Genomic DNA, 23,270 nt, shown 5'->3' with positions numbered 1-23,270 from the left:
GCTGTATTGGTTGAGTGATTTAAGTGGAATTTAGAATGGAAAATGGAAAAAATATACGAAATTAAGTGAAATGTAAATATATTTTAGGATAAATTATGTAAATGATCTCTATAATTTATCTGTTTTATTATTTTGGTTCTTATTGTTTTAATTTGATCAATTTTGCTCTTAAATTTTACGGATTGTATCATATTAGTCCAATAAATAACAGCAGTTAAGTTTGATGGACAGAAAATCAAATGATGTATCAATTTAGTCCCTACAGTTTATAGGATGTATCAATTTGGTTCCTATAGTTTATAGAAAAATCAAAATAATAAATTACAATAACCAAATTAACACATCATTTGATTTTTCGTCCATCAAACTTAACCGTTGTTATTTATTGGATTAATATGATACAATTTGTAAAATTCAGAGACAAAATTGATCAAATTGAAACAACAGGGACCAAAATGATAAAAACAGGTAAATTACAAGAACTACCACTGTAATTTGCCCTATATTTTATTTACATATCATCTATCTTTTTCATTTTTTTTCCAATCTAATGCGTTTAAGTCTTTTTTTTTTTTTTGTAAAAATTGTTTTAAGATTTTTATTTTTCCAATCTATCTAATATTTGTGACAAAAAATTGTGTTAAGATTTTTTGATCCCTCTAGTCTAGTAGAACTTTGAAGCGTAAATTTTTTTTATTTTTAAATTGTTTTACTAACGATACGGTAAAAAAATAATAATAATAATAAATAAAATAAAATAATAATAATAATAATAAAAAATAATACTTAATAAAGCTAATCCCAAACATGCCCTTATTAAAAAAATAAAAATAAAACCGTTATCACTTTTGGCGTTGAATTTATTTTTTATACCATATCACAAATATTCGGGACAAAAAATCACAAATTTGTAATCAACCATAAAACCTTATGACGCTATTTTTATTTTGTCGCATGCCTTTAAAAATTCGTGATTAACATCACGGCGTGCTGTAGCATTTCCCATTATATAAATATATCCATAAATTCCAGCTGACTTAGACAAGCAAACTATAGAGTAATATTATAATATAACACAAACCCCAATCAGCAGAATGCAGCAGTTTTACATCAAACACATAGGTTCAAAGAGGTATAATAAGTATTAATTGTCAAATAGAGTGAATAATAGCTTCAATAGATAAAGAGAATATATAATAATTAAGAATCAAAGCTGGCATATGTCTTAATAATATTTCTCTTGCAGTACCCATAAAATGTTTTTAGGGTTTCAATCACACAGAAGACATAGAAGTAGTCCTTTGATCTTCATTCATGAAGCAAAGCATCCAAGGTCACAAGCATAGATTGGTTCCAGAGTGAGGTCAAGCTCATTCCTCCTCCCTTCTTGTTCTTCTCCTTGATATGTGCCACTACATCACCCACATTTACTAACTTCCAAGTTAATTGTACTGTCGTAAATTTATTTACAATGATGTGATAATAATATAATTTTTTTTTTTTTTTGGGTGTAATTGTGAATCAAAATAATTGGGATTTTGTTATAGAATGATAAGAAAAGAAAGTGTCACATCGATCCATATGAAAATTTGTACATAGGTTTTGTATATATAGCATTACTGCAAAAGCTTTACAAACAAACACAACTATATAACAAACTCCAAAAAAACAAAAGAAAAACTAGAAACAAACACGAGCAAGAAACATAACATCCATACGACTGTTCAAAATAATAAAAGAAAGACTAGAAATCTAAGTTATTGTTCATATGGATTCGGATGAAAACTTTCACGTTTTTTACGTGCTTATTGTCAGAATACCTAACATACGACTCTTCTCCTTATCTTAGCATTTTATTATTGTTTACGTTGTTGAAGAGAGAAGAGATTACCCAATGTTGAGGCAGGGAAGTTGCTGTGGAAGTAAAAATGATGATGAATTTGGGCAATGGTATTGCTGCTCCCATTGAGACTGCTCTGCTATTGTCTTCTCTTTCTCTTTCTCCTTGATCTATATTTGCAAAATCCAAAACACAATTCACAACAATCTATAAATGGTTGCACACTAATCAAAACAGCAACTGATATATTTTGATTATTTCTCTATTTTGATCCTAAGGCTATGTAGATAAAGATATAGGGCAATGCAATGTATTACTTGTCTTTTATGATCAAAAAAAATTGTTGTAAAAAAAAAAAAAAAAAAATTGTCACTGGTTTCTTTTTTCACCATTTTTTGTTTGTCGCGTATGTGGCAAGATATTATTCTTTTTTATTTTTATTCCCCATTGCCACTTGATGAGGCCTTCTTTTGGGCTTAAAGCTCTGTAATTATCTGATATATATATATACATTGGAAGGACTACATGTACTCAGAGAAGCAAAGTCCTAAAGACCTTCATCAGCATAAAAAAAGCAAAAAGAAAAAGTAAGCGATGATGCAAAATGTCAACCAAAAATTGGTGAAATAGAGCATTTATGAAAGAAATATTAAAAATTTGAAGTTTACAATATCTCAACACGAAATAAGACACAATCCTCTCACATAAGGCACAGCATATTAAGATATTTGTGTCAGATTCTATGCCCATAAAATTACTGCTAACATAGTTTTTGCATGCATGCCTAACATAAGGAAGCTCATCATCACCTTCTTTACCAGCATGTTGTTTTGTTCCTGTATTGCCTTTTCCTGTCAAAAGAACAGAATGAGAAAATGAGATGTGAGCAAATACCCACTTTATTTATTTACTTAGCTATTATTATTCTCAGCAAAAGAAAAATTTATTGATGAAAAGTGATACATTCATACAAATTCTACAAAAGACTAATGGAGATTTTATATAATGGTATTGGAAACAATCAGTATAAAATGTGGTAAGTATTATTGAGAGTATCGAAAGATATGTATTAGTAATCATCAAGTGTCATAATTATAAAAAATTCAAACCATTAGCTTAAAATAAAAAAATAAAAAAACCTTCATAGGAGCCGAGTTGGCCATATTAGGTAGGAATTGGCTATGAATCAATTATTTCAAATTAGACAATACATGTGATTTTCAATCCTATCAATATAATCAAAGATAATTTTTAATAGGTCTGAACTATATCATATGTGGTATGTCTTTTCAATTATAGATAGACGTGTAACTATTTGTTCTCACTTTTTTCCTATATTTTACATAAAAAGTTATGTCTCACTATTATGAAATGGACACATAGTCACGTGATAGGTCAGATCCTATTATATAACTTCTCGTATAATGGGATGTATTGTCTCTGGGTCCTTGTAAATGGAGATTAGCTGTATTGATCATTTTGTTCTTGAGTAGTCATAAATTCAGATAACAGTTTTAGAACCATGGCACCAAAAGGCTTTACCTTTTTCTGAAGCTCTGAAATTGATTCATGCATGAGTTGGTTCTGCAGTGGAAGAAATTTCAGGTGTCAAGATTCAATTAACTTAACCCACCCCTATTGGATCCTCAACTAAACGGTCCAGCCCAGCACAACACATTGTAGAATCATTTTGGGTCTATCTTGATAATTCAAACTATTCATTTTGTAAGGCTCTCTAAGGAGATCATGCATACCAAAAATAAGTCGATTGGACATTGAGAGTCTCTCGATCAGATTGAATTTGTTTGAAAAATAACTAACAGACTACTTTCAAAACTATGATTTCCGTTAATTATTTTTCAGACCAATGTGATCTATCGAGTTACTATCAATGTTAGATCGATCTAACTTTTGGTATTCATGATCTAATATTGTTTTGTTCACATATAAATTTATTAATATAGACACCATTATCTTTGTGTCAAGTGGTAAAAATCTATTTATCATCTATAAAAATACTATTTGAATAAAGAGCAATAATAAATGGCATACTTTTCTGGTCCGAATGTGTTTGAGAGCAGTGTCAAGCTGGTGCTCCAAATTTTGGAGCTCTTTCAGACTTAGAGAGTCCAGATCTTCCCCCACATAGTGTCTGAAAGAAATATTAATAAAATTGCTAATCTTTAATTCTTTGGTATTAATTTATTTCATGTAACAAGTTTCTCACCTATGATTTCTTTGTAAAAGCTCAATCTTAGCCCTAAGTCTGGTGCATTCCAGGGACCAGTTTCCCTGTTAAAAAACAATATATGATTACAAAAATATGTGAATAAGGAAACAGATAATAAGTCTGCGAACAAATAAATCAATTATAAAACCAAACACAATAACAAATTTTGTTAAATCTGATCCATTGTTGTACATTTGGTGTCCAATTTTATAATCAATTTATGTGTTCATAACACGATTCTTAACAAAACATTTAATTATGGCCATGGGTATTTGAACCTGAGTATTTAGGGAAAAATAGAATATTTGATAACTAAAAGAATAATGAGAAATTATTCAGTATTCCCAAATTACCGCTATGACATTGCACTTGATGGCCCCCGATTAATAAGACCACTTAAATAGAAATGATAAAATATATATCAAGTTGTGTTCACTCATCCTTATGATAACTGCGCTTATTAATCCACGAATAATGAATAATGGATTATCAAGAATAATAGATATATGAATAATTGAAGCACGTACCGGGGTCTGTGGAGCATTAATTAGCTGTCTCTCAACATAAGAATATCTTTCATATCGCTCTAGGATTTTCTCCATGCTGTTACATAAGAGAAAAAAATAAAAGTTGCCTTTGTTCCTTAGTAAGGATTATAGTGCTTCAATTGTATAATTAATTTGAGAAAATGTATGAAAACCAGCAGGGACTAACAATGGGATTTTCTTTAATCAACATACAATTGTGCAATATTTTGGAGTTTGGATCCTCTAAAAATATATTGCAAAGTTAATTGTAAAATAAACATTGCATTGAGCCTTGTATTCATTTACGTTTTATATGAAACAATCTTTAACTCGCACAATTTTAGTTCCATTTGATCAAGGGTTTCTATATGGACGTTGATTTGCTTTTAAAATTTAGGTTAAGTTTGTCAATTCAAAAATAATCTATTTTTTTATTTTTTTTCATCATATCATCTCTCTACTTTTCTGTACATCTTTCTATAAAAAATAAAAAATATATTTATTTAAATCATTTCAAACAACTCCTTAACTATAAAAAAAAAAATAAAAAAAAAAAGAAAAAAAAAAAAAAAATTTAAGTAGATGTAGACTTTCTCTTTTTTCTGACCATAAACGATGTTGTTTTGTTGTCATAGCACGGTGTTGTGATGGCAGCATCTCCGGACCCACACAGTTGTCTTTAAACTTTTTAATGTCAAGAGAGTTGAAGTAAAACAAAAAGTAGAAAGAAGAATATGCTTTAATGCCAAGCGGGGGGAAAAAGAAGAATGAAAAAAAGAAAACCTTACTCATTTAGAAGCAGCTTTTTTAGGCTTTCAGCAGCAGTTTTTAAATTTTTTTTTTTAAATATCTTTATCAGCATTATTTTAGATAACATTAATTTACATATTTTTCAAAAAATTATGAGCATTTATTATATTGAAAAAAAAAACTGCAAATAAAAGTACAAAATATAGCTTTAAAAACCAGGTTAAAAACGGTTTCTAAACTAGAAACATCAATTAACATATTTTTTTAAAAAAAATAAAAAAATTATGGGCTTTTAATTTATAAAGTTTTTTAAGAAATTGTGTAGTAGAATTTGTTGAAAAAAATAGTTTTATGGTGACTTTAATGTAAAATTAAAGTAGGTCTCAACCACCGGTTGAGGTGAGATCAAATGAGTTTAGATTCTTTATAATAAAAATTTTATTCTACAAAAAGAATGACTAAAAATCATTAAGAATTGAATGAGAAATTATCATGAATGAAGTATTGGGAATTGTGTATAACTATCAATCCCACATTGATTGTACAGGAAAGCATTGATGGGTGTTTAAACTTTAAGATTTTGATGCCCTTTGGGGCATCCAAATTTTTCAAAGGAAATGAGTTATGGATGCTTCAAGGAATGATAGGCTTGGGCCAAAATTATGGTCCAAGTTAGTTATGCAAAAATTGCCACGCGGGTGCGCCGCCCGGGTTGGGTTCATGATCCGTGGATCTTGAGACTTGCTGGAATGGGTTAGATTTGGATTGAACTGGATTGATGGTCCACCAACTTAATCTTTTTTGGCTAGGTTTGGTGGCTGTAAATATACACACATGTGTATATAGAGTGTGTAACTCACACACTTATTCCTCATCAGTTTTACAAGAGTAATGGGCTGCACACACATGTGTATATAGAGTTTGTAACTCACACACTTATTTTTCATCAGTTTTGTAGGAGTAATGGATTGCATTTGTCACAAAATTCTTTTGCTCTTAGATTATAATCAGTCTACTCCTATAGTACATTCTTCCTGTGTGAGAGAGTGTTGTCATTGTCCGTTCGCCGGAGCTCCCTATTGTGTATAAAAGGATGTCATCTTCCTTGGTTTCAACACAGAATTCTTTTGCTCTCAGATTATAATCAGTCTACTCCTATAGTATATTCTTCTTGTGTGAGAAAGCGTTATCCTTATCCGTTTGCCGGAATTAAACAGAAAGTACTTCTGTGTTAGCGGGTCTATACCATCATATCTTGGGAGACAGACATTGACATACCTTTAGCACCCACGGTGAGGCGGCAAAGCTGTTTTAAAGAGACTTTGGTATCACACAGGTTTCAGTTTGTTTTCTTTTCTTTAAGATTTTGTTATATGTATTTATGTTCATTATGTTGTATGATCTAATCCCGTGATTTCTTATTCTGTAAATCAATTTAATTAAATATAAATCTGTTGGTTTATTTTATTTAATTTCGTTACAATTTAGACAACAGAATTCCCATTGTGTGTTTATATTGTTAAGTTTATCTATATATAATCACTTTAATCTCTGTGTGTGTGTGTGAGAGAGAGAGAGAGAGAGTGTGTGTGTGTGAGAGAGAGAGAGAGAGTTCTCCTTGTTTTGTTTGAAAAATTATTGTGAGTGTAATAAGAGTTGTTTGTAGCTCGAAAGCATCTCTGTGTTTGTTTTGAACAATCATAAGTTGTTTGAAGTCCACTCCCACCAACACAAAACACACTCAGAGAGATGAGCAAAACACTATCTTTATTCACTCACAAAATTATGAAACAAATACAAAGGATAAAAAATGCACCTTTCTCTCTAACTCTCACTCTCTTGTATATTCTCTCTTGTTTGTACTTCAAATCCCACACTTAGAACACTCACTTACAATGGTGATATATATATATATATATATAGATAAACCTAACAATGTAAACAAACAACATGAAAGACAAGAATTCAAATACAAATTGAATTCTCCAACCCTCAAGACAATAGTGCATGAACAACCATGGTTGAATTTGCAACACCCTAGTTTCCAGCTTCTAGCTAGGACCGTGTATCAGGCTTACTTCACAACAGTTTGTCCAAATATATATTACATCCAAAGTTAAGACAAATTATATGTGCATGTAGTTATAAGACTACTGATTGAGAAGATTTTAAATAGTGAGATTGAGAGTGTGTGTGTCAATTTCCGACCACACTGCCAAACTAATACTTAGCTGGAGAGCACCGGTAGAATAGATTAAGCCCGAACAACCTGCAACAGCAAGAAGAGATTCCAGCGGTAGTTCGTCCACCCAGGGGCATTCCGATGACCAAGTCAGTTGTCTCTCAAATATAGAAAAAGTGCTCAATTCACTATTCAGAGCCTAAAAAGCGTACCTTAGACCCATGGAGATGCCTCTCTTTTATAGCCAATACAATCCTAGTCCCAATAAAAGCCTAGCTTCAATGGACTTAGGATTACTGCTAATCTTGGACTCCCAATAAGACTAGGATAAACTCTCTAAGAGTCTTAGCTTTACCCAAACTGAAGTCCTCTCCCATTCTAGGACTCTCGTCCCTTATCTGCTTATCCCGAATTTCGATATTTTCGGAGATAACCTCAGCCTAGCCGAGATCATTTCGACGTCATGACTAGGACACGTGGCACCCTGGTTGGCACTCCGGTGACACCTCAGCCACGTATCATCATTCAAAATTTATGTCCCTACAACTGCCCCCTAGGTTCTATTACCTCGGCATCCTAAGGTGATGGAACTTATACCTTTTTAAACCCATAATACATCGGCTATCTTGCCTTATTTTTTCTTCCAAGGTTGCCATACATTGGTTCCCATATGATAAACTCTTTTGCGTGTTTGCACCAATGCCTTTAAAACCACTAACCAAATCCGTTCAAGTTTATTGAGCCGAGATCGCCCCGTTGCCGAGGTTTTTGCTTCATTAAATCAAGAACTCTAAGAGTTTTATCACGCGTGTGAGCTGTCACGTACAATATTTCAACCGTTTTTGCCACGCGTCCTTCTCCTACTGAGCCGTACCCGACACGCGCCATCAAGTCGCATCACTCGTGCGTGCGCCGTCTGTCAGGCACGTTGTCCTAGGCACATTGATGGTATTTTGCCACCATTCTCCACGTTTGATCAAAATCAATTCTCTCTCTCCGTCCCTTCACTTTTTCCACCATCATCTTCGTGCAAACTCTCTCTCTCTCTCTCTAATTTGCCATTTGTTTCAAGCCTTCAAGCTTTGCAACCACTCTCATTCTTCTCCTCCGGTGAAGCTTTCACTGATCTTTTCTGATTGCAACCGTCACCTAACTCCGGCGTAATCAACACCGGCTTCACTCCCCTAGTAAGCTACTGTTCCTCCGGGTTTCAGTTCTTGATTTACTTTGAACTCTGTCATATTTGCGAACTTGCTCATGTCTCTGATCGTTTAATCTGTACCTCGATTTCCACCATGTGCTTGAGCATGTTTACTTCGTGATTCTGTTTTTTGCCCAATCCTTTCTTGAATACTCACATTGCTTCCATATCTATTGATTTTTGCCACTGTTCTTGGCTTCACATACCTACACAAGCTTTACCATTGTGTTCTTGACGATTCATCAATGTTCTTGACTCTGAATCGCATTCTTATTTTTTTTCTGTGTTTTTTCCAGATTCTTGCCTTCAATCCTTGTTTGCCTAGACCTAGGTTTGGGATTTGTCTATAGAATTTACAAACCTTAGGAAGAACTGGCACAAATTCCCCTTAGATCCATACAAATTTTTACCATAGTACATATTTAGGTTTTAGTCGAGGTATTTCAGACCTCTATAAAACACTTCCTTCTGAAATCCAATACTCTCCCCCTAAGCCGATATCATGGGTATGTGGAAGCATAGGGTAGATACCCCAACCAAGTTGGAATATTTCAGGCGGGAGTTTTCCATCCCAGCCGACGTCCATCTGAGGTTGGCTGGGGAGGACGACTCCATCATGCCTACAATCGATTATATGCCCTTCCCCGTTGTAGCTTTCATAGAGTGTGAACTTAGGCTCCCACTCGACATCATTTTCCAAGAAATCCTTCATTACTATAAATTGAACTTAATGCAGCTTACCATTAACTCTTACCGAGTTATCAACGGTATAATAGCCTTAGCCAAACAAGAGAATGCTAGGGTAACTTTAGCCGATATCCAGTATTGCTACACCATGTGTGGCCTTAAATTAGAAAAAGGCTACATTTACTACCTTAAACCGAGGTCCACTGAATACAAAATTGTTGCCAACCTCCCAGACTCCAACAAGGGAGCTGGAGATGCTTATTTCATTGTCTCGAAGAACTGGGAGTTCACTCCAGATGAGGACCTCCACCTCTACCCACTTAGCCGAACAGTTTTCGTAGAGGGTAATGGTAAGAGCCAAGTGTTTATACCTACTTCTTTTCAAAGTCTTCAATACTTTGCTCTTTTATTCATTCTAACGTTTGTTTTCCATGCAGCTCTTCCCCAGCCGGCAAAGGATTTTCGCAAGTCTTTTTTCCCGGTCCAGGCTTGAAAAAGCTGTTAGACCTGCTAGTTTACAAGCGGAGAGCCCGCTTACTGCTCAACTTCATCCTGACTTACAAGTCGGTTCTTCCCGACATTCCGAAGAAAAAGAAGAGCAAGTCTCCTCCGTCTGCCACTACACCTCCGACAACTTCATCATCTCGGCCAGATCAGGGATCAACCTCTGATCCAGCTGAGCTACCATCAACTTCGACTCCATATCTGATTCCTCCCTCTCAACGTCGACAAAGACGTCGAACTGCAATTGCCGCTGAGATAGGCCACAAAAAAACAGTCACAGAGGATCTTTTGGCCAATATCCCTACCACCGTTGACGCTCAACCAGCATCATTTCAACCTCAACCAAAGCCGAAAAAAAAAAGACTGATGAAGGCTCAGCCAAAGGCAACGGTGACTCAGATTGATACTGAGGACACCTTGCCAATTTCAAAATTGGCTGAGAGTGAAAAGACCACTTTCGTCGCCGAGAAGAGGCCCGCCGAGGCCGAACCATCCCAATCCACTCGGTCAAAAAGGCCAAGGTCTGAGTCGGCCACAACCTCGGGGCCAATGAAGCCAGATGCCCCATGGGCCCCTCCGATCACCATTGATGACAAGCCAGTTAAGGCTGGTGATAGCGCCGACGACATTGAGGTCGACGTTGTCCTCTCCACCGCCTTGCTTCTGCCCGAAGTTCTTAATCGTAACGCCAAGATGAGCGAATACGAAAATTTTGCTTTAATGCTGCAGCATTCCGTTCAAGTAAGTTCCTTACACTTGGTATTTTTCTTTCGTTATTCTTTCATACTTTTAGAACTTCTACTAACTTTTGTTCTGTCCATTTTCTTTCAAGCGATCCAGCACGCCCACTCCTTCTCAATACAAGCTTTTGAAATGAGGAAGGAGTTGGCCGACAAGATTAGGGAGGTCTCTGGTTTGCAAAAGACCATCAAAAAGACTGAGGCCAAGATGAAAACTTTATCCGACCAGGTCGCGGCAGCCATTAAAGCTAAGGATCAAGCCAAGGAAAAGGCTGATGCTGCCGAGGCCATTGCCAAGGTCCTTACGGCCGAAAAGAACGAGACCGAAGAAAAGATGGTCAAGGCCCAAAAGGAGCTTCAAGCTGCCTTGGCCACCAAAGAGGCCGAGATTAAGGCTGCTGATGAAAAGGCGTACGCTGAGGGGGCGGCCGACGTCAGGGAAGACTACAAGAAGCCAGTGAGGTAAGCATGCAACAAGGGTTTCACCCATGGTTGGATGGCTGTCCTAAAAAAGCTAGATGTCCCCGAGGACTCCCCCCTCAAGAATGCCGGTGACCTCCCCTTGCCATTCCCCTCTACTCCAAGAAAATCCGAAAACGATTCTAAGTCTGAGGAGGAAGCTTTGGTCAGGAAGACGAAGGAAGCTGCTAGGGCCAAATTCCCTACTCTAAATGAGCAAGTCCTGGACTTGACTCAGGATGAGAAATATGAGGTCTCCAAAGACGCTCCTCCTGAGAAGGTAACCTCAAACTCGCCTATTGCCGACAAGAGCCTTGACCAAACTCTTTAAGAAGTCGATGTCGAGCTCGCAGCTGAAAAGGCCGCCGAAATGTCTTCTTAGCAGTCTTCCGAACTCCAGACCCAACCAGCCAGAGACGCCGAAGAGTCTTAGTTTGATGTTTTCTCTTTTTTCTGTACCTTGTACTTTCTTCTTTCTTTGAAACAATGTAAGCTCTCCATGTGGACGATGTGCCTTTCTTTTGAATGTAAATACAATTTCCTCTTTTGAATGCTTGTATGTTTGTCTTCTTTATATGACTCTATACTCAGAATAATTTGGATGTCTTCAACATATACCTTAGTCTGTGCAATCTTCTTGAGGTGATGTCCCTCGATAAAAAATAGACGTTTTTATCTTGGTAAGTACATAAGTACTTCCTTCATTACAACCTTAGTTTAACTTCAACTTGTAAATTTTTCTAAAAAATTTCAACAAGTGTTTAACCATGACCACAGTTTAACTTCAATTTGTAAATTTTTCTTAAATTTCAACATGTGTTAAACATGACCTCGGTTAATTTCAACTTGTAAATTTTTCTCAAATTTCAACAAATGTTAAACATGACCTCGGTTTAACTTTAACTTGTAAATTTTTCTCAAATTTCAACAAGTGTAAACATGACCTCGGCTTAAACTTCGACTTGTGAATTTTTCTCAAATTTCAACAAGTGTTAAACCAATCTTCCAAGTATCATTTTCCAGTCCTCTGTCCCCTAATATGAACCTAAGTTTCACTTGGGTTCTCATTTAAGCCTGGGGCTGTGACCTTGTTGCAGAGGTCATATTCAAATAAAGACTGGCCGAGGTAAACAACCTCGGCTTCTTTGTTAATCTGACTAATATGTACTTAGTTCCAATCTGAGTTTGATTCTATCAATATAACAAGTCTAGGTTACCCTAACTTAGTTCAACTTTATTATATGCATGTAAAAGTTCTACTCTGCCATATAATAAGTCTAAGTTATTCGTCATGTCTCGCTTAGAAACATCGCCAACTTAGTTCAACTCTATTATATGCAAGTAAAAGTTCTACTCTGCCATATAATAAGTCTAAGTTATTCGTCATGTTTCGCTTAGAAACATCGCCAACTTAGTTCAACTCTATTATATGCAAGTAAAAGCTCTACTCTGCCATATGATAAGTCTAAGTTATTCGTCATGTTTCGCTTAGAAACATCGTCAAGTATTTGGTCAATCACACTACACAAGTTTAAAGATCAAGCTAAAACTTTATTACTTCTGCTAATAACAAGATAAAAAGAAATCTTAGAAAACGAGAAAATCTAGTGGTAAAAAAACTTTAGATTGCAAGTATTCCAGGGTCTTGACAATTCTTTGCCTTCACAGTCCTCAAACCGATATGCCCCATTGCCCAAGACCGAGATGATTTTATAGGGTCCCTCCCAATTCGGGCCAAGCTTGCCCTCTCTGGGATCCTTCTTGTTGCCGACGACCTTTCTCAAGACGAGGTCACCAACTTGGAACTCTCGCGGGTTCACCTTTTTATTATAAGCCCTAGCAAGCTGCTGCTGGTATGCTCCTAGCTGAATTACTGCTTTCTCCCTTCTCTTTTCTAGCAGATCCAGATCTCGGCCTATAAATACATCATTAGTTCCATTCTCTACTCCCTGGGTTCTGATCCTTGGGATGCCAACCTCTAGAGGAATGACTGCTTTTGTGCCATAAGCCATGGCAAATGGGGATTTCCCAGTTGATCTTCTCGACATAGTCTGATATGCCCAGAGTACACTTGACAGTTCATTCACCCACTTTTCCTTTGCTGCTTGCAGCCTCTTCTTAATCCCATCCAAGATGACTTTGTTGGATGTTTCTGCTTGTCCATTGCTTTGAGAAAAACTTAGGGTGAAAAAATAATTCTTGATTTTAAACTTTACACAGAAGCTCTTGATTAGCTTACTGTCAAACTGTGTGCCATTGTCAACTATTATTGCTCTTGGGATTCTAAACTTGGTAATGATGTTCTTTCATATGAAGTTCTTCAAATCAACGTCCCGAATCTTGGTAAAAGATTCAGCCTCTACCCACTTGGTGAAATAATCTGTTGCTACCAACAGGTACTTCCCTTGTCTAGTTGCTTGGGGCAGTTTTCCAACAAGATCCATGCCCCATTAGGCAAATGGCCAAAGACTGGACACTAAGTTTAAGTATGCTGTTGGTTGGTGTATCATGGGTGCAAACCTTTGGCACTTCTCACACTTCTTGACATAGGTTTCAGCATCTTTCAGCATGTAAGGCCACCAATACCCCTGTGTAGTGGCCTTATGAGCAAGTGACCTTCCCCTAGCGTGGCTTCCACATACTCCTTCATGTATTTCGTACAAAAAGTCTTCAACCTGTGCAGGATGCATACATCTCAGAAGGGGTCCAGTAAAGGATCTTCTGTAGAGATGGCCTTCTACAGTCAAACTGAATCTTGCCGACTTCAATCTAATTTTGTGCACTTCTTTACGGTCGTCTAACAATTTTCTTTCTTTAAGGAATGCTACTATTGTATCCATCCAACTTGGTCCTATCTCCACACACATTGCTTCATGCTTTGTGCTCAGTGGTTCTATGCTTGGACCTGACAAGTAGTCAACCATTATTGTTCTTGCCTCACCAGGCTTCATTGCACTAGCCAGGTTGGCCAAAGCATCGGCATTGCTATTGTCATCTCGGCTTACCTGCTGTAGCCGGCAATTTTGAAATAAGGCTACCAGTCTGCCTACTTCCTTTGCGTAGGCCGACATCCGTTCATCTCGGGTTGCAAATTTCCCTATTGCCTGATTGACTATAAGTTGGGAGTCACAAAAGATTATTACCTCGTCAGCTTCCATGGCTGCTGCCAGCTATAGTCTTGCGATCAGCGCTTCATACTCTGCTTCATTGTTTGAGGTCTTAAACCCCAAACGAATGGATTGTTCCAGTATCTACCCATCTGGCGATACTAGTACTACTCTTGCCCCCGCTTCTTGTTGGTTTGAACTCTCATCCATATACAACCAGAAGGAGTCGCTGATGTAAATACTGCAGGGCCTGAGTTTCTCTTTGTTCCTTTGCTTTGTTGTTCCCTGCTGAGTTTTTTCTTGCACACTTGGACATCGCACACCTTGGCTCAATGAAGCCCGATGTGTGATCGAACCTGGTGTGAACTCGGCCACGAAGTCAGCCAAAACTTGGCCTTTGATTGTTGTTCTGGGTTTGAATTCCAAGTCATATTGGCCTAAGGTCACTGCCCATCTGGCTATTCTGCCTGTCAGATCTCCTTGTTGTAACAAGGATTTCAAGGGGTGTTCAGTTAACACTACAATTTTGTGGGCTTGAAAGTAATGATTCAGTTTCTTGAAAGCCATTACTAAAGCCAGTGTTAACTTCTCTAAGGGTAGATATATGGTTTCTGCATCTGCAAGCGTTTTACTTACATAGTAAACAGCCCTTTGTTCTCTCTTTTCTTCTCGGATTACCACTGCACTTACTGTATGTTCTGAAACTGCCAAGTATAAGAACAGCTCCTCTCCAGGTACTGGATTTGAGAGAACCGGAGCTGTGGTCAAATACTTCCTTAAGTCGGTCAAGGCGGCGCTTTGCATTCGTCGGTCCATAAGAAGTCTGTGGCTTTCTTTACTAAGTTGAAGAAAGGCTTACATTTATCAGAACTTCTACTTATGAATCTGTTCAGGGCTGCAGTCCTTCTAGTCAATATCTGCACTTGTTTTACCGATGTTGGGCTCTTCAGTTCTAGGATAGCCTTGATCTGATCTGGGCTTGCCTTAATGCCCCTTCTAGTTACCAAATATCCAAAGAACTTACCAGACCCAACTCCAAATGCACACTTCAATGCATTGAGTCGGAGCCGATATGTTTTAAGGATGTCAAAGATTGCTTTAGGTTGGCCAGATGACCTTGAGGTTCCTTGGTCTTCACGACCATGTCATCGATGTAAACTTCCATTGTTCTGCCAATTAGATGTCTGAACATTTTGGTTACCAATCTCTGGTAAGTTGCTCCTATATTTTTCAACCCAAAAGGCATCACTCTGTAGCAATATAGCTTTTTTGGGGTAATAAACGCAGTCTTCTCCTCATCTGGTGGGTACATAGCTATCTGATGGTACCCCTATAAGCATCCAGGAAGCTCATCATTTCATACCCTGAAGTGGCATCCACTAGTTGGTCAATCTTGGGTAATGGGAAGTTGTCTTTAGGACAAGCCTTGTTCAGGCTAGTGAAGTCCACACAGACCCTCCACTTTCTATTATTTTTCTTCACAACAACCGTATTTGATAGCCATGTCGGGTAACTTACCTCCTGAATGGCTCTGGCCTCCAGAAGTCTGTCCACTTCTTCTTCTATTGCCTCAACGTGCGTCAACGTCGGCCTTCTGGCTCGTTGGATTACAGGTTTGGCTGACCTGCCCACATTCAGTCTGTGGCAAGTGACCTCGGGGTCAATGCCAGGCATCTCGTAAGGCGTCCAGGCAAACACCTCAATGTTCGTTCTCAAGAACGCCTCCAATTCTTTTTCTTCTTCCTCGGCCAAGCCCGAGCTGAGAAGGAAGAAGCGTTCTTCGTCCCCATGCTGGACAAGGACTTTCTTCAGGGCTTCCTCACTCTTCTCAGCTGGCTCTTTGCCGACGTCCTCCAAGACTTCCATGTCTTCATCCTCAACCTCTACTAGTTTTGCTTCCCGAATGTTGTAGGTAGATTTCATTGCTGCCATGGAGCAATTCTTTACCTGCACTTGATCCTCTCTAACCTCCTTTATCGCATGCTCTGTTGGGAATCGCAGCAGCTAGTGCAATGTTGAGGGAACATCCCCCATTACATGCAACCATGGTCTTCTCAAATTTGCATTGTAAGGGGAGGGGGTGTCAATTATGGTGAACTTTGTCTTCACCCTCTTGGTGCCAGCCTGCACTTCTAAGCTTGCTGCTCCCAGGGGCCATGTCGGCATTCCATTGAACCAAACCATTGGGCCGTTGGACTGTTCCAAGTCATCTTGGTGAAGGCCAAGCTCCTTGTAACACCTGACATATATGATGTCACAAGAGCTGCCCTGGTCGACTAAGATGCGCTTCACTTGGCACTCTCCAATCTGGAGGGATATTACCAAGGTATCGTTGTGTGGATGCTGCACTATCTCCAGGTCTTCCTCAGTAAAGGACACCACTGGTCCTTGGCTCTCGCCTGCCCTAGATCTCTTTTTCCCGTCCTGATATATATGTTGCAGGTGATTTACCTTTTGGGTTTCCCCCCTTATCTCATTCTCATTCACCTTTGAGTGGATCACATTGATTACTCGAGGTCTGCCTACTTGTGGTTGTGGTGCTGGTGGGGGTGGTGCTGTTGGTGCCTGGGGCAGTCTTGCCTGCCCTTTCCTTGTTCTGCCTTCATCTACCATATCCCTTAAATGGCCATGTCTTACCAGGTCTTCCAGATGTGTCTTCAGGGCTCTTCACTCTAGAGTCAAATGTCCAGCTTCATTATGGTAAGCACAGTGCTTGTCAAGGCTTCTTCCCATAAACTCGCCTGGTACCCTTCCTGGGGCTCTGTGGTAGGGCTGATTACGGATTTTCTCCAAGACTTTGTAAACCGGAATTCGGAATACGGTTGTGACTGCCTAAGCAGCCCTTAATCCGATTTATGGTTTATTGTAGCCACCATCACCTTGGCCTCACTTCGGCAAGCCGTTTTTCTTCTCTGGTTTCGGCACCTTTGTTCCTGGCGTATCCTCCTTGGCCCTGGCGTACTTCTCTATTCTGGCCATTAGTTCCTCCATACTTTTTGGCAGTGTTTTTGCCAATGATTTTCGAAGCAAACAATTAACTTTTAGGCCATTCTTAAATGATTCGACCGCCACCTCTTGGTTTCATTTTGGTATCCGGTTGAATTGAATAACTCATAGTACCTTTTGGCATAGGTCCTCAGGCTTTCGTCCTCGCCAATTTTCAGAGCCATCAGGGCATTCACCCTTAATGGCTTTAGTTTGTTTGTCACGAACCTGGCCACAAACATCTCGGCCAGGCCTTCCCAGGTTTTCATAGTTCTTTTCGACAACTTGTGAAACCAGTCTGATGCAATTTCTCTAAAAGATGAGGGGAACACCTTACAAAGCAACGGCTCGTTCCCGGTATATAACGCCATCGAGTTCAAGTACAAACCGACGTGAAAGTTGTGGTCTGACTTCCCGTCGTAGATCTGAAATCTCGGCATGCTAAACCTCTTCGGGGCTTCGAATTTGTCCAATTCTACCAAAAATGGAGTTCTCGGCTTGACCGGGGAGGTTACCTCGGCATCTTGTTGCCTCCTCTGTAGGTAATCCCTTATGTCCTCCTTGGTCCGACCAGGAGCTTGGCTATTTCCTGACTTCAGCCTTTTAGGTGCACTACTCTCAGCTTCATTGTGAGCCCTCTTCGACCTTTCTCCATTAGTTGCGTCGAAGCACAACTCCTGCCTCTGAACATGCCGGTGTTCTTTGGGGTCTGCTTCCTTGGTGCGATGTGTCCTTCGAGATTCTTCCCTTCTCGACTCTCCTCGTCCGACCTCCCTTGAAGGCCGGTGAGAGTATTTTTCGCTCTTGGTGTGCTGGGGGACTGTAGGGACTATTTTCTGCCTATCTTGTCGGGTATCTCTCTTGGCCATTGGAATCGGTGTATCTTGTAACGGGAACGGTGACTGCATGACGTTGTTCTGCATCATGAAATTGACATCCGTTTGCAAGTCCGCCAATTTGTTCACCATTCCCTTTACCTCATCGTCCCTCCATAGGCACCTATCCTTCCATACCTGAAGGTCGTCCTCGTTGTAATACCCGCTTTGGTCTGTTTTCTTTGGTACGTCGCCTTCCTGGCCAACGTCCTTTCCTCCGTGATTCTGATCACGAGTCTCTTCGTTGCAGTTGTCTTCTTCGACGTCAAGGTCAACAGGTTTCCTACTCCCAATAGGAGTGCCATCCCCAATCTTCTCTTTCTGTCCGTCGATGGCCATTTATTTGCCCTTCTTTCCTATAGACAGCGCCAAATTGTGTGTGTCAATTTTCGACCACACTGCCAAACTTGTACTTAGCTGGAGAGCACCGGCAGAATAAATTAAGCCTGAACGACCTGCAACAGAAAGAAGAGATTTCGGCGGTGGTTTGTCCACCCGGGTCACTCCGATGATCAAGTCAGTTATCTCTCAAAGATAGAAAAAGTGCTCAATTCACTATTTAGAGCCTAAAAAGCGTACCTTAGACCCATGGGGGTGCCTCTCTTTTATAGCCAACACAATCCTAGTCCCAATAGAAGCCTAGCTTCAATGGACTTAGGATTACTGCTAATCTTGGACTCCCAGTAAGACTAGGATAAACTCTCTAAGAGTCTTATCTTTACCCAAACTAAAGTGCTCTCCTATTCTAGGACTCTCGTCCCTTATCCGCTTATCCCGAATTTCGATATCTTCGGAGATAACCTCGGCATAGCCGAGATCACTTTAGCGTCATGACCAGGACACATGGCACCCTGGCTGGTTTGTGAGTTGGTTATTCATTTAAGGAAAATGATATCTAAAATCAATCAATACATATTCAATTTTTATTTTGATTGTGTGCCCGATATTTAAATCTAGGACAAATTATACTGATAGTCTTTACATTTTGCCCTTTGTGTCATTTCGATCCCTCCACTTTCAATTCACTCAATTTTGACTCTTCATTTTAAATTTTATATCAATTTGGTCTAATTGATAATGCAATTAGTATTTTTGATGAAAAATAATCATTGAATTGGTTGAATTTTAACTCACTAGGTTTAGTAAATTTATAATTTTATTCTAAAAATATGACATATGTCATTTATATTTGTATTTTTCATAAAAAAAAAATGTTAAGAATTATAATCAATTAGACCAAATTAAAATAAAATCATACATTCATGTTCAAAATCAAGTCAAATAAAATTATAAGAACAAAAATGACAATACCAAAATAAAAAAACTACTGGCACAATTTGCCCATAAATCTATTAGAGTTTTATGTGTCAATTGCAAGGAAAGAGACATGTTTGAGTGGATTTACACTACAACATATAACTTATAAGAGTGAAAAGAAAAATATGCCTTCATTTTTTTTTCTTGGCACAAGAAGTAATATTTCAAGGTTAATCTCTACTCAAATTCATAATTCAAACATAGTCATTTAGCTTTTTCTTTTCAAATCTTTACCCAAATTCATAATCCAAATACAGCCTACAAAATTGGGCTAGCTAGTGGTTGAGGTGCTCATTTGCCAAGCATGATGCTTGGATTTGAGTCTTATCACTGTGTTATGTAGTTTTTCATTTCATATTTCCCTCTTACCGATTATAAAACAAAAACGTAATATTTCATTATGCTTAGTAGTTAATAACACAGTGCAGCATATGGATTAGACATGATCTGATGTGGATTAGATAACCTGATTATTATCTAACATGTGCTTTAAAGTGTAAATAGTTTGAAAATTACACCCTTAGTTGGACACAAAAATAACTGACGTGTAATCACTACCTCAACAGCCCAAACTAATCAGAGACATGACCATCAACCACAGATTTTTAATTGGATCTTTAGATCAAATCATTTGAATAACAGGGTTAAGGTCAAAAACCATCAAAAGACTCATGAATGATAATTAAATAATAAAATGCCATTATTTTAATATGTCCAAGAGAAAATAATAATTCAAAATTCAAAAGACATGCAATAAAACTGTGACTAGCACGGATTGCTCTCTTGATCAACAGGGACAAATTGCACTATTATTTTTTTTTATCAGCAAAAGAAAACTTTATTAATAATAAGAAAGATATACAGTATTTAACATACATCAAAAAACATCATAATTAAGCTAGACAATAACAAATTGCACTGTTATTGCAAAAACAATGTCAAATAAGAAAAACCAACATCATGATAATTAATTTTTTGTTTTTATAATAAATGTACCAAACCAACGTCATGAGAAAAAAAATTCTCATATATCCATGTTAAAAATTATTAAAAAGGAGAACCTATATGAACGAAAAATCTAGATAAATATCTTGAAAAAGAAAATAGAATCGTACTCATAAGTGATATATCTAGTCATGGGAAGCCAAAGAAAAATTTTGTGTACATTAAAACAAAAAAAAAATATAGATTCAAAATAAAACCCACATGAAAAAATTACCACCAAAAAAAAAAAAAAACATCAAATTTTTAGTACAAGATCTATATATATAGAGATATTGAAGGAGATGAAAATTTTAAAATTATATATTTTAGTGTTTAATTAGAATTATCGTCCAAGATTAACCTTCAATTCCTTTTGAACTAGATTTCTTCATCTTACTATTTTTATTTTAATATTGTTGAGACTGTTACTATTTCTATTATTTTTATAAATAAAGTTATAAGTTTTAGGGCTCCACATCTTTTGATTAATAATAACAATCCAATCGGAAAATTTCTCCTTTTTTTTTTTATATAATTCTGGTAATCTTAAAATTCAACCGATTATTATAATTTCTGCTATTCACGTTTTCCCGCGGCATCAAACATTTGCGTATATAGATGTACATATGTGTATGTTGATCAGAATGTAGAGGGAGAAAGAGAAAAAAAAGAAAACGTACGAAGAATCGGTGGAGTACTCAAAGAGCTTCCCTTTGTGGGAGAAGACAATTAAAGCAACTTCAGCATCACACAGAACTGAGATCTCATGAGCTTTCTTCAGAAGCCCACCTCTCCTCTTCGAGAAAGTCACTTGTCTGTTGATCTTGTTCTCTATCCTCTTCAACTGCACCCTTCCTCTACCCATTTTCTCGGAATCCAAACAAAACCCAATTTCCAGAAAATAAAAATGAATTTTTTTTTTTTTTTTTTTTTTTTTTTTTTAAGAGAATACTAATTTGGTGAAGATTGTTGAGAGTGAACAAGGATTGTCTGAAAAAGGATATGCATATATAGAATGGGAAGTGAAACCCACCGTGTCAGTGATAAGGGGCTTCGGATGTTCGGATTCGGTGGTATTGGAAAACCAGGTAGTTTTTCGAGGATACGCTGTCGAGCGCTGATTGGCCCGAGGGTACTCTGTGCTGGCGTTAACTGTCTTGTGGTGTGGTGTAATGATCGCCTACGTAAGCAAAGTCGGTTGGTACTGTCATCACTGTACGGACAAACACTGTAGCTGTTCCTGTTGACGGCGCACGCACGCTTGCAGCTTATTTTTTCATGAGCCACGCTAGAGGAAAAGCAATTGGTTGGTCTTAGAAATATTTTCGCGTACTGTTTTATGTATGTTTTCATTGGTAAAGAGTTTATGATTTGTTGTTAAGTAAATTCGGAATAGGATTATATAGCGATTTGTGATTAGTCAGGGTATAATCACATGATGTATTTGAATTAATTAATAATTTTTCATACAAAAGAAATTATCAAACACTCACATAAATATGAGTTTCACATTCATATAGGTCTAATATTTATGTGGGTGTTTGATAAAATTTTTGGATGAAATCCCTCGTATCTTTAGTATTTTTATTACTTGAAGTTACACGAATGGTTTACCTTTTTTCAAGTTGGCATTTCAATACAAAGTGTGGGGCTTTTTAAGTTCATTTTTAGATCAATTTTAGTTATTTGAACCGTTCACTTTTTAGAATTTATAGTGTAGAATTTTTATATAAAAATCAAGATGATCAGGAAACTGTAAATATATGTTTGAATCAAATTTATATTATAAAAAATAGATAACTATTCTTAAAATTATATTTGTCGTCTATTTTTTTAAAACAAATATAATTCAAACATATAGTTACTGATATCCAATCATTTTTATTTTTTGCGTGGATATTATACTCAACGAGTCTTAAAAAGTGAACGGTTTAAATCGCCGAAATCAATCTCAAAATAAGCCTATGAAGCCCAAATACTCCCTTACGTTGAGATGATAATTTGAGAGAAGTCAAACCCTTACATAAATACCATGTTCATAAAATAAAAGGAAAATGTCGTATCAGTGGCATTTTAAAAAAGGATTGACTTTCCTCCAGTCCGTGATCGGACTAGAGGGTGCTGTTAGGCCCGTGGCGGCCCACCATGAGTTCCATTTCGATAATTTGAACTGTGCAATATGTAGAACTTGTTGAGTACTATATGTCTGTAAAAAATCACGTTGATCGGATATTGATAGTTACATGATTAAATTAGATTTTTGCCAACTGTTTATATTTTTGTTGTCTATTTTTTTATACAAAACTGATTTGATCATGTAGTTATCAATATCCGATCAACTTGATTTTTTACAGATATATAGTACTCGATGAGTTATACAAATTAAGATTTAGATTATCAAAACGGAATTTGTAATAGACCCCAACGGGCCTAACAGTACCCTTCAGTCCAATCACGAAGTGGAGGAAAGCCATACTCTTTAAAAAAATTAATGATAAATTTAATAAATATTAGTTATATTTATATAAAAAAATTCAATTATATGTAATTATTTTTGAAAAATTACATTACGGTGTGTAATTGACTCTAAAATAAACCTCAAAGTAACAATGGACAAATATCGTTTCGAGCTGGGTTTGTATTATACAGTAAAAATGTAAAGCTTGTTTTTTAACAATAGGTTAAAATTGTAAAAAATTCAAAACGTCAATACAAAAAAATCAACTCTTTTTTCCATTTTTTGTATACCTTTTTTTTTGGTTATAAAATATCAAAAAAAAACAACTAAAATAATTAATTTCCAAAACAACCTAAACTGTTATCTCAAGCTTGAGCCTAATATAATAATTCAAGCCTATATGCTTTAACGCAGTAGAAATGAA

General features: G+C 37.1%; 1 protein-coding gene across 2 annotated transcripts; it reads right to left on the bottom strand.

Annotated features, from left to right (window-relative positions):
• Positions 1–1,119: 1,119 nt before the first annotated feature.
• LOC145791139 (agamous-like MADS-box protein AP1) lies at positions 1,120–21,516 on the bottom strand. 2 transcript variants are annotated; one of them, XM_082871143.1, is made up of 8 exons: positions 21,069–21,516; positions 4,598–4,673; positions 4,068–4,132; positions 3,893–3,992; positions 3,383–3,424; positions 2,650–2,691; positions 1,892–2,010; positions 1,120–1,412 (listed from the first exon to the last, which is right to left on the bottom strand). In XM_082871143.1, exons 1-8 carry the CDS (start codon positions 21,251–21,253, stop codon positions 1,313–1,315), a joined length of 729 nt encoding a protein of 242 aa, XP_082727269.1. In that variant the 5' UTR covers positions 21,254–21,516; the 3' UTR covers positions 1,120–1,312. The 2 variants fall into 2 exon arrangements, with proteins under 2 accessions (XP_082727269.1, XP_082727270.1); XM_082871144.1 differs by lacking the exon at positions 3,383–3,424 and having other exon boundaries at positions 21,069–21,419.
• Positions 21,517–23,270: the final 1,754 nt, after the last annotated feature.

Source organism: Camellia sinensis, chromosome 5, assembly GCF_055761805.1.
Source record: "Camellia sinensis isolate YWXY chromosome 5, ASM5576180v1, whole genome shotgun sequence".
Classification (NCBI taxonomy): domain Eukaryota; kingdom Viridiplantae; phylum Streptophyta; class Magnoliopsida; order Ericales; family Theaceae; genus Camellia; species Camellia sinensis.
Note: the sequence above shows the minus strand (reverse complement) of the source record. Positions and strands in the feature narration are given on the sequence as shown.

Bases quoted from the DNA above. Each gene is read 5' to 3' on its own strand.
- LOC145791139 (XM_082871143.1), bottom strand. From the start codon at position 21,253: ATGGGTAGAGGAAGGGTGCAGTTGAAGAGGATAGAGAACAAGATCAAC. The intron at 2,692-3,382 runs GTAAAGCCTTTT...TTCTTTTGACAG, and splicing joins TTTCAGAGCTTCAGAAAAAG to GAAAAGGCAATACAGGAACA. The intron at 1,413-1,891 runs GTAATCTCTTCT...TGGGTGATGTAG, and splicing joins CTTCCCTGCCTCAACATTGG to TGGCACATATCAAGGAGAAG.